Source organism: Ziziphus jujuba, chromosome 6 (genome assembly GCF_031755915.1).
Source record: "Ziziphus jujuba cultivar Dongzao chromosome 6, ASM3175591v1".
Classification (NCBI taxonomy): domain Eukaryota; kingdom Viridiplantae; phylum Streptophyta; class Magnoliopsida; order Rosales; family Rhamnaceae; genus Ziziphus; species Ziziphus jujuba.
Genome location: NC_083384.1, coordinates 25,405,334 through 25,417,682, shown reverse-complemented (window position 1 = coordinate 25,417,682; position 12,349 = coordinate 25,405,334). Strand labels below are relative to the sequence as shown.

The 12,349-nt window shown below is 32.4% G+C and overlaps 1 protein-coding gene across 1 annotated transcript; it reads left to right on the top strand.

Moving 5' to 3' along the window:
* Nucleotides 1-1,732: 1,732 nt before the first annotated feature.
* On the top strand, nucleotides 1,733-5,830 carry LOC107433550 (geraniol 8-hydroxylase). Its single transcript, XM_016044850.3, has 2 exons — nucleotides 1,733-2,479; nucleotides 5,219-5,830. The coding sequence occupies exons 1-2, from the start codon at nucleotides 1,733-1,735 to the stop codon at nucleotides 5,828-5,830; spliced, it is 1,359 nt and encodes a 452-aa protein (XP_015900336.3).
* The last annotated feature ends 6,519 nt before the right edge of the window (nucleotides 5,831-12,349 follow it).

The window sequence follows — 12,349 nt, the reverse complement described above, 5'->3', positions numbered from 1 at the left end:
TATTGAATGTTTTAAAGTAGTTCAGTTTTGTACTATTTTTGAACTTTTTTTTTTTTTTATTGTATAATGTTTAATCATAAACTTTTAAACATCTTTAAGATTCTCAATCTTATACTTTTGAACTTCTTTAAAGTCCAAATGGTAGTTTAACTATAAATTCCCTAAAGATATATATAACAATACAAGATATATGATCAGTACTATTACTTGTGTAACTATTACACGTGTACAATGGGCTAAGTACCAGTGTTGATAAGAATCCTATAATATATATCCCAACTATCACAAATAATAAAAGATAAATATGTATGATATGCATTATCAATAAATCGAAAAATATTAATATATTCGGTTTTATCTAATAATAGTTAGTTTTTAATTATTTTCTTGTCGAAGATATTAAGGTTTTTAGGTTTAAATTATTTTCTTGTTGAAGATATTAAGGTTTTGTTAAGGAGTTTTGCTGTTCTTTTGCTCCAAGAAGAGACAAGTAGAGTTGCTTAATGTTTAGCTAGATATGCTCTCTCCAGTCATTTGAATCCTGAATGGATTGGTATAAAATTAAGAATATTGAGTGGTTATCTTGTGTTCTTTATAGTAATATTATGAGTTCTTAATAAAATCTTTTTATTTCAAAATAAAAAAGGTTTGTCCAATGTCAGAAAAACCAAGAATAAACCTAAAAGTTTTAGGTTCAATTAGATCTCTGTGAACTCCTTTAATTTAAAATTTTAGGTTCAATTAGATCTCTGTGGACTCCTTTAATTTAGAATATATTCCTTTAGTTTCCCATCAAATAAGGTAAAGAAGTTTGGCTTAAAATATTGCATGATGTTATTGTATTATATTTCTTTAATATATGGTGATTATGAAAAAATGATCAAGTTTCTATGAATTTTTAATAATATATTATATTAAATATGTGACTAAATTTTTAATATGGTCGGCTAATATATGTAATAATAATAAAAATAGTCAGCTACTATAACCAATATGTATTGTTAAAATCTATATCATGCAATAACGTTTCTTTTTTCCTATATGTTATTAAATATACGTATAGATTTTTTAATATTTTTGTTTTTTTTTTAATTTTTTTTAAATAGTTTTGGTCAACTCTATGCTTTTTATTTTTATTTTTTTAAATACTTTTTTTTGGTAATCTTGCATGCCAGCAGTACCATGCCAAAAATAATATACATCTATGAACGGGGAACATAACCATGTGGAGAGGCCATTATTTACTCAGTGTGAACAATAGTTTGTATACACTTTTTGCCGTAATAATTTAAACAACATGATTGAATAACCCGTCAAAAAGAAAATACCGAAGGAAAAATATAAAACTGTTCTTTACATTTTTCTGCTTCATTCAGGATCTACACGCATGTTCGCATCACCTAATATGTATATATATATTTCTTTAACAAGACAGCTCTATATATATATATACATATAGGATAATATATTTTTTTTAGGGGTAGGTAGCAAAAATACAAAGTCTTGTTCCTTCCAAAGATGTCTACAAATAGGAGCACATGCATCTGCAGCTAGGCATACATTTCCATTTCTGAGCTCAAATCCCATAATGGAGTCTTACGGTTTTCTTCTTCTCTCTCTGCTCCTCTTGATCTGTCTCCACATTTTCCTGAACCTTAAAAGATGGAAATTTGTAAAGAGAAAACTCCCACCAGGACCAACTGGGATTCCTATTGTAGGGAACCTCATTACAATGGGTCATAGTCCCCATAAGTCCTTAGCTAAAATGGCCAAAATTCATGGCCCACTCATGACTATTCAACTTGGTTTCAACACCACAGTAGTTGCTTCTTCCGTAGAAATGGCGAGGGAATTACTCATAAAGAATGACCAGGCCTTCTTGGGAAGACCTATCCCACAAGCAGTCACCGCGCAAGAAGATTACCAAGATGCTATGGCTTGGTTATCAGGTGGACCAAAATGGAGGAGTCTAAGAAAACTATGCAACACTCAAATTTTCACAACGCAGCGTCTCGAAGCACTGCAAGACTTCCGCCGCCAAATGATGGAAGGTATGATTATGCGTGTGACTGAAGCAAGCGAAGCTGGCGAATCCATTAACATTGGGAGGTTAGTGTTCGGAACATCCTTGAATTTATTGTCCAACAACATGTTTTCTGTGGACATAATTGATCCGAAGTCTAACGTCATAAAAGAACTTAAGGAGCTTATTGGGAGAATAATGGTGCTTGCGGGAAAACCCAATCTTACAGATTGTTTTCCTTTTTTAAGACCATTCGATCCACAAGGTATAAAAAAGGAGACTAAGGTTTCCTATGATCGTTTGCATTCTATGATTGATATGATTATTGATAAACGTTTGAGCCGTAGAGCATCCGGATTGCCGGGTTATGGTGATTTTTTGGATATCCTTCTTGATAATAGCCAGGAACATGGTTCGCGGGAGCTCAGTCGTTCGGATATCAAAACCTTGCTAACGGTAGCTTTCTCTCTCTCATACAACTTTTGTGCATAAACTAATTAATCGTAGGGTTAATTTTACATTTTATACCATTTAGTTTGGAAAAGTTGCATTGAGTCCCCAAAATTTAAAACATTCAAATTTTACATTTCTGATTGAATTTTTTACTAATGGTATTTAATCAATATTAAAATATAAGTTGTTGCAATTTAGACGCTCTAGTTTTTATTTGTTTTGATTTACTTTATTGTTTTAAAAAATTGCAATTTAACTCCCTTAAGTCGTTAACCACCATTTGTTAAAATACAGTTAGATCAAAATGAAACAAATTAAAACTTAAGGATTTAAATTAGAGTATTTTAAATTCAGGAGAGACAAAAGTATAATTTTTTCAAACTAGAAGGTACTAAACTGCAAGTTACCCTCCATCTTAATCTTATTATATAGTTAACTGCATCTTCATATGATGTATTTTTACGATTTTGTATACTTGGTCCTTACCTTCAAAACTTACCATTTTAGACTCCTAATTTTCGATTGTGAAGAAATCTAGTCCAATATATTTTTGACTAATTGGAAGAACTAAACATTTATAACATAAGCAGAGTTCAAAGGCATATATCCCAAACTAGAAACCATTAAAGTGCCACATTTCGAAATTAGAAAGTGCTAAAATACATCCAAACGCATTTTAGTACTTTCTAGTTTAAGATTTTGAGTCTTCATAACTCTTATTGTTTTTTAAAGAATTACACGTTGACACCCGCATAACTACCATGAGCAGCCCATTAGTTAAAAATAAATTGGACTAAATTTCATCAAATAAAAAATAGAAGGTTTAAAATAATGAATTTTAAAATTGAGGATTGAAGTGCGTTTCTTAATTAAACTAGGAGTATCAAAATGCAAAAACCCCTATTATATAAATATGGGAAAGTATTCTATAACCTAGGTAATTCATATATATTTTTTGAGAAATCATCTCCTTAAACACGTACATCTGGTGGGGTATATAAGCAATATAAATGTTATGGTAGTTAAAAGTCATAATTTATACACTATCATATGCATTTGCGATTTATACACTATCATATGTGTCTTCCCCATATGTCCCAAAGACCAAGATGATATTTATAAACAATGTCAGTAACTTTTTTCCATCATAATACACTATAATGGTTTTATGTTTGGATGTGGATACTCTTCTAATTTAAGCTTTATCTAAATTTTTCTACATCTAATTTAAAAAGCTTTTCAACATTTAATGAGATGTAACAATTACAAATAAAACGTCATTATTTAATTTTTCAACATTTATATTCATTTATTGTCCTTTTTCTATTTTATGAAGATTGACTTCTTTAGAAACATAACCTTGAATGGAAATTTTTAAAATTTTGGACAAATACAAAACAAGCTAAGAAGAAAATGCACACTTTGAGGAATTAAAATATTTTAAAAAATTTTGAAGGATAGAATAAAAAAGTTTTTTTTTTTAAAATTGTACAGTACTAATTAAGAATATAATTAAAAATATTTTTTTCCAAAAAAAAAAAAAAGAATTACAAATTGTTTTATTTTGAATTGCTCTTTTTCATAGAGAAATGTTGTTGAAGAAGATATAAAAAATGTGGGAAAAAATAATACTCAAAAGAGAACATTAACATTTTGGTTTTTCCATCCCTTTTGGGTGCATTTACCCCTTCAGTATATATATATATATATATATATGAAATATTAAGTGATTATATATATAATAACTATGTAATAAAGAAACAATATATATGTATTCCCTGTTTCTTAATTTTTTTTTTTTAATCTAAAAATACTATGCAAAACCACGAAGTGATAACATAACCAATGTTCGAATAACCACTTTGTGTAAATATTATATATCTAGCGGGTTTTCTTTAATATTATTTCTTTTTATTCCTAAAACTTGCAATAAAGTTGCATATGAAATAGCAAAAGTTGCATTGACTTATAAGGATTTGAAAATTTGGATAGAGGAGGAGTCATTGTGGCTTACTGCTCTTGTTCAAATGATACATTTCTTTTCCCCAAAAAAAAAAAAAAAAAAAAAAAAAAAAAAGGAAAGAAAGAAAGAAACACATACCCGAAGTAGCGGTGGTAAACGCCCACCACGACCCAGACCACACACTTATTTTTTATTTTATTTGGATGACCAACCTAAACTAAAAACCTGTAACTCAATTAAACAGTATAAATACAATTTTTTTTTTATAGGGAATAGAGATATTTTTTTTTAAAAAAAAAATTAATATTTATTTTGGTCGAATAAAAATTTTAATATATGATATAACATTTCTAACCGCAAAAGTAATATAAAGTATACTAAATTGCGAAAAAAATTAAGAAGAAACAGTTAGATTTATTTATTATTTTCTGTCATTTTTTTTATTGAAAAGAACCTTTAGCTGGGACAAAGTATTCATATTTAGAAGTGAGTGAAAATGAAAAATAACAATAAATTAATCTGAACCATACAATTGTTAATTGTCACATATCATGAAATATAGGAAAGCATAGGTAAAACTTAGATTATTAGAGTATCTGTATCTTTTATATTTTATCAACTTTTAATTGCTTCAAAATTAAGATTTGAAAAGACATAATTAAAACAGAAATTATCAAAATGGCTTTCTGTGAAAATAAGGCTGTACCATTTATGTTCAACTAGAAATTCCGTCAAGTAATTATTTGATAATAATTACTATGTCAATTAAACATGATCAGGACTTGTTCCTTGGAGGAACGGATACATCAAGCACAACAGTAGAGTGGGCAATGACTGAGCTCCTAAAGAATCCAAAGATGATGCAGAAATTAAAGCAAGAACTTGCTGAAACAATAGGTCAAGGCCAAAGCATGGAAGAAAAATACATCTCAAAGCTTCCCTATCTACAAGCCGTATTGAAAGAGACAATGCGGCTTCATCCAGCAGCACCACTTCTTTTACCCCATCAAGCTCAAATGGATGTAGAGGTTTGTGGGTATAACATTCCCGAAGGCACTCAAGTTTTTGTGAATTCTTGGGCTATATCCCGAGACCCCATGTACTGGCCGGATCGGCCAACCGAGTTCGTACCAGAGAGGTTTCTGGTTTCGAATGTGGAGTTTAGAGGAACAGATCTATCTTACACTCCATTCGGAGCTGGACGGAGGATTTGCCCTGGCTTGTCGTTGGCTGTGAGAATGTTGAGTATGTCTTTGGGTTCTCTGGTTCACCTTTTTGATTGGAAGCTTCCTAATGGAATGGAACCAGAAGATATAGACATGGATGACAAATTTGGAATTACTTTGCAGAAAGCAATACCTCTCATTGCCATTCCCGTGGCTGTCAGCTGAAAGAAGTTGTTCGTTTCCAAGAGTAGTACCAGAAATGCGTCTCTAGTTATATATTTGAAGATTAACTATATATATATTTTTGGTTTGATATTGGGATCAACTAATTTGCTTCTTACAAATATGTCAGTGTTTAAGAGGGATGTATCTTATGGAGTTAAAAGGTATTAGTTTATTTAATATAGACTTTTACACGCCTTATAATAAAAGTCTTGTTGTCATACTGACTCTTAAAAGTCTATAAAGTGATGAAGTATTTAATTAATTTTGGTGTATGAACTTAAAAAAAACTTTTATCAAATTTTAAAAGTCAATAAGCTTAGATGTTTCTGTTTAGCCACTTCACCGGTCATTTAGCATACACATCAGCAACTTGTTTTCTACACCAGCAATTTTTCAATGAATTATAGATTTTAAAAAATCTGATGGATTGTAATGGAATTTTATAGATTTTATAAAAAATTTATAAGAATCCAACGAAATCTTTGGAATTAAGATTGGATTTCATATTGACAATTTTCTTCACAATTTTATTGTTAAAATCCTTTCAAATCCATTAAAATCTATCATTTTCTAAAATCCTTTAAGATCAATGACTTTTTGAAAACTATTAGATTTCAAAAAAATTATATAAAGTCCTAATTGAATACACCTAGATTTTAATGGACTTTTATAAAATCCGTTAAAATCTGAATTGAATATCATTGGATTTGTATAGGCTCCTTTAAAATCAAAATCAAATACCTCCAAACTTTTAAATACTTTTAAAATCTTTCAAATTCTAGATTGAATACATCCCCTTAAAACTCATTGTTTCATTTACTTTTATTTTATTATATAATGAATACTAGCTAGCATGTGATTTGAACAAAAATAATACTAGAACAATACGACCCCATTTTGCCTTTCTTTGTTTTGAGATTGAGGTTTAAAAGCCTAGCCATTTTCTTTGAAAGAGATATTAGTTTCTTTCTGGCAGTTGTAAACAGAGCTTGAAGCTCAAGTTTCTATAATGGAAAACATCATTGTTTCCTCCACTGGAATCTTTGAAATTTGTTAGTTTTTTGTTTGTTGCATCAAATTGGTGTTAGAGCGTTGGATCTTGTGAAGCTTGATTGCCAACTATGATGAAGGAAGTAGCTGAGCTGCAGAAAATGAGCAGTCAAACCAAACAATCTGGGTAGCAATTCGAGGACTAGAGCAGAAAATTGAAGCTCTCACTCTTGAATTGCACCAAAGCCAACCTCACAAGGTTTCACCCATTCCATTTCCTCCTGATGTTGCTGGACAACGTGACCGAGATATTGCTCGGCCCCCATCGCCATGCATCTGTCCTCAATTCCCTCAACATTTCAACTCAGGAACACCGAAACTCACTAAAGACAATCAGTGAGTTTGGACTCTGACGATGAGGTTGAGGCTGCAATTCAGCTAGGGATGCCAAAACAAATCAGACCCATGTATGGAGAACCATGTGTGAGGCACCATTTTAGGATGCCAAACAGGTATGGATAGAACCATGAGACCTCTGAATACAAGATGAAAATTGATATCCCTATTTTTGATGGGCATCTAAATATTGAAAACTTCTTGGTTTGGTTGGAAACTGTTGAAAAATTCTTGGATTATATGAACATTCCTGAGCAACATTAGGTGAAATTGGTCACCTATAAGTATAAAGGAGGAGCCTCTGCTTGGTGGGATTGGGTTTTGTTAAACCGAAGGAGGGAAGGAAAAGATAGTGTTCAAACATGGCATAGGATGAAATAGTTATTAAAGGCTAGATTTCTCCCTCATGATTATGACTAAATATGTACTACCAATTCCACCATTGTCAACAAGGACGTAGGACTGTAAATGAGTATGGAGATAAAATTTTCACGCTTAGCTCAAGGAATAACTTGAATGAAACTGAGAGACAACAAATCACTAGGTCTATTTGTGGTTCGAATGGATCCATTCAAAAGAAAGTAGAATGTAATTCTGTGAATACACTTAATGAAACAGTGAATGAGGCCCACATTATAGAAAGACAGCAAAACACTTGGGGTGAACAACCTCAAAAATGGAAGCCTCTTTCTTCCTTTTACCTTGAACAACCTAAAAAATGGAAGCCTCTTTCTTCCTTTTACCATGAAAAGTCAAAACCACATTACTTCTCCAACCCCCATTCCACTCCTAACCACGTCTCCACCAATAATAACCCTAAAACCAACCTTGACCCTTATAGCAAACTAGCTGGAAAGCTATCAAAAACCAATATGAAACCGTCAAATCCCTATGCAAAACCAGTGGCTTATAAGTGTTTTAAGTGTAACCAAGTTGGCCATAGGTCAAGTGACTATCCATTAAGGAAAATATTGAACATTCAAGAGAAAGTAGATGACTATAAAGAGACTTAAATCATTCCTGATGAAGAGAATGAAGAAAAATTTATGTTTCTTGATGGAGACACCGGTGAACAACTTGTTTGCATCCTCCAAAGGGTCCTAATGTCTGCCAAATAGCCCCCATAAACTTAAAGGAATGCTATCTTCAAAACTAAGTGCACCATTAAAGGAAATATTTGTGAAGTGATCATAGATAGTGGCAGCTATGAGAATGTGGTCTCCAAATCCTTAGTGAAAGCTCTACAACTCTTTGTGACAGCACACCCTTAACCTTACAAGATTGGATAAATTAAAAAATGAAGTGAAATGATCATCAATTAAGTGTACACTATACGCTTTTCTATTGGGAAACACTATAAAGATGAAGTTACATGTGATGTGGTGGACATGGATGCATGCCACCTCTTTTTGGGAGGGCCATGGCAATTTGACTGAGATGTACAGGATGGAGGCAAGCCAAACACCTCTACATTTCAATGGCATCATAAAAAAATCGTCCTCTTGCCATTCACTTCTAACCCTCTTCACAATGAACCTCAAACACATTCAGTGGAAACTGAATAGCAGCTCACACCTTTGTTTCCAACATCTAAACAGCAACCTAGTCATTCCCTAGTTTCATCTCCCAATTATCTCATGGAATTCATTATCTCCAACCCCAAACTTGATGACTTAGGTGTCTCAAAGTCCCTATAGCCACTTCTTAAGGATTGTCAAGACCTTGTCCCTTTTGAATTACCAGCAGAGCTTCCATCAATGAGAGATATACAACATAACATTGATCTCCAACCTGGTGCTAGTATTCTAATCTTACTTTATTACCGAATGAGTCCAAAAGAACATGAAATACTTCAAGGAATTATGGATGATCTGTTGGAGAAGAAGCTGATAAGGGAGGCTTTAGTCCATGTGCTATCCCAGATTTGTTAATACCGAAGAAGGACAAAATTTGGCGCATGTGTGTCGATATTAGGGCAATAAATAAAATTACAGTCAAATACAGCTTTCCCATTCCTCAACTAAAAGAAAGTTTGGACAAATTGGGAGGTTCTTATATTTCCTCAAAGCTGGATCTCTTCAGTGGCTACCACCAAATTCGAGTAAGGCCAGGAGACGAGTGGAAAATGGCCCTTAAAACTAGAGAGGGCTTGTATGAATGGCTTGTAATGTCGTTCAGGCTATGTAACACTTCAAATACATTATGAGGCTCATGAATTAAGTGCTCAAACCATTTCCCTTCATTATTGTATAATTTAACAACATACTAATTTTTAGTATGAATGAACAACAACATCTGGGGCATTTAAAATAGGTTTTCCGACCTCTTAAGGACCACAAATTGTACTTAAACATTAAGAGGTATAAACTCATAATGGACCAACTACTCTTTTTGAGGTTTATAATCAGCAAGGAATGTACACCAATCCTAAGAAGGTATAAGTCGTTCTTAAATGGAAGTCCACAACCACAGTAGCCGAATTGAGGAGTTTTCATCATCTAGCGACCTTCTATAAAAGGTTCATCAAGAATTTTAGTGCTCTAGTAGCTCTTTTGACTGAATGTTTGAAAAAGACGAAATTTAATTGGTAATCAGAGCAAGAACAAAGTTTCAAGCTCCTTAAACAAAGGCTAACTCAAGCCCTCGTGCTAGCTTTACCTAATTTTAACAAGGTATTCGAAGTAGAGACTGATGCTTCAAAAATTGGCATAGAAGCTGTCTTATCACAAGAGGTAGACCACTAGACTATTTTAATGAGAAGCTTTGTGAAGCGTGACAAAAATGGAGCAGCTATGAGCAAGAACTTTATGCTGTGATTTGAGTACTAAACCATTGGGAATACTACCTGATTACAAAGGAGTTCATCTTGCATAGTGACCATCAACCTTTGAAGTTTCTCACTTCACAAAAGAAGCTTTTAGGCCTCCATGCTCATTGATTACAATCTCTACATAAGTTTCATTACCCTTTTCAATTCAAGGCTGGCAATCATAACAAAATTGCAGATGCTCTCATTTGAAATCCTATGCTTCTCACAGCTTTACACATTGAACTCTCGGAATTTGATCATTTGCGGGAAATTTATCCTACATATGCTAATTTTGGTGATAAAAATGTCAAAACTGACAATATGCTGAAGATTTCTGCATCCCGAAAGGCTTGCTTTTCAAAGGCAATTAGCTTTGCATACGAGAAACATCCCTTAGAAAGTAACTAATTGTAGATTTGCATGCTAGAGGCCTTGCTATACATGTTGGCTGAGACAAGACTATCACTCTCCTCACTATTAGATTCTTTTAGCCGCATATTAAATTCGATGCTGCAAAAGTTGTTCGCCATTGTCCAACTTGTCAAACAGCAATATGGATCTCACAAAACACAGGGCTTTACACCCCACTACCATTTCCCATCACAATTTGGGAGGATCTTTCCATGGACTTGTCCATGATTTACCTATGACACAAAGAAGGTTTGATTCTATATGTGTTATGGTTGATAGGTTCTAAAAAATGGCTCATTTTATTCCTTATAAAAAGGCTGTGGATGCTAGCTATATAGCATAATTTCTTTTCAATGAAATTGTAAGACTACATGGTATACCCAAGACCATTACTCTGATTCTGATGTTAAATTCATCAGTCATTTTTGGAAAATGCTTTGGCTAAAATTTGAAAGTAAACTCCAGTATAGTAATGCCTATCACCCTCAAATCGAAGTGCAAACAGAGGTGGTAAATCAAACTTTGGGCAACATGCTTCGTAGTTTGGCAACTGACAAAAATTCAAGAATTCTATTAGGAATATCTAGAAATTTAGAGTTGAGAGTACAGATAAAGAAAACTCTTAATATGTGAAGGTTAATTCAGGCAAACCCAAAGTCATGGGATCTTCAAGAACTCCAATCCCTAGAACTTCTTCCTCTTAAAATGTTTTTCTGATAGGACTGCTCTCGAATTCCTTTCTGCACACCCAAGATGGCCTTGCCTAGGGAAACCCATTGAACCAGTACTGAGAGTTCAATGAGACCTCCTCATAAATTGGATATAACGATAGCATAAAAGAGAAAAATAACTGCTTTTAATAAGATTTTTGAAATCATAGTCATACCCACTGAGGATTCCAACTAAAGAGAAAGAAGAATATAAATAAGCATATATATTGGGTCAATCAATTAATTAGAGCATACTAAAAGAAAGTAAATGAGTCCAAATTTAAATAAAACAAAATATATAATAGTTTCATAAGTAAGCAGAAAAGAGAAAATACATCAGCAGCAAAAAGATGTTAAATGTGAACATGTGATAACGATGAAATATACGAAGGCGATGATGATGAAACCATGCCTAAACGTAATATACACTAACTGTCAGCTGAGGCCAAAGTGAAACAGTTTTAAAAAAGATACAAAACTATGAGATGAACTCAGTGAGTAAATAATTACAGTATTATGAATACAAATATTATTCTTAAAAATCATTTCTTTCAAGATCTCATTTTCACTTTTTGAAAGTTCTCCTATTTTGACAAATAATTTTTACAAAATCCTTTATTATCCCCAACATAACAATTTCATAAATTGTAGGATATAAAATTAAAATAAGATAATATCATTAAGCTTACAATAAAATAATATTTTTATGAGTTATGAATTATAACTATCGATAATCAAAAATAGAAATGACCATATCTTGTAACTGAGAGTAACAATAACTGTATGTACCATATTCATTACCATAACTTATTCCCCAACCATACTAGCATCTAGTGTGTCGTCGACTACTAGAGAAGAGGAAAACTATCAATGTAATCCTTAGCATCCTAAAGGCATTACAAAATGGGACCTCCCATCAACCTCAAGAATCACATGATCAAGTAAGGGATGGTCAAATAAGTGCGTGGAACCATAGTCCAACAAACGTATGTCCAAGGTATAGTATTATACACAATAATCCACAATCCAATATATTTATATAACTATTTAAATAATACTTATAAACATCGTATTAAAATGCTCCCATATATACCAATATAAACATATATATATATATATGGATTAGATATAGTAATGACACAATAAGGACACTATAGTAAGTATATCCTACATGGCTTCCATGTCAATTAAAAATGTGTACAC

Coding starts and splice junctions, on each gene's coding strand:
- LOC107433550 (XM_016044850.3), top strand. CDS start 1,733: ATGGGTCATAGTCCCCATAAGTCCTTAGCTAAAATGGCCAAAATTCAT. Junction 2,480..5,218: donor ATATCAAAACCTTGCTAACG/GTAGCTTTCTCT, acceptor AAACATGATCAG/GACTTGTTCCTTGGAGGAAC.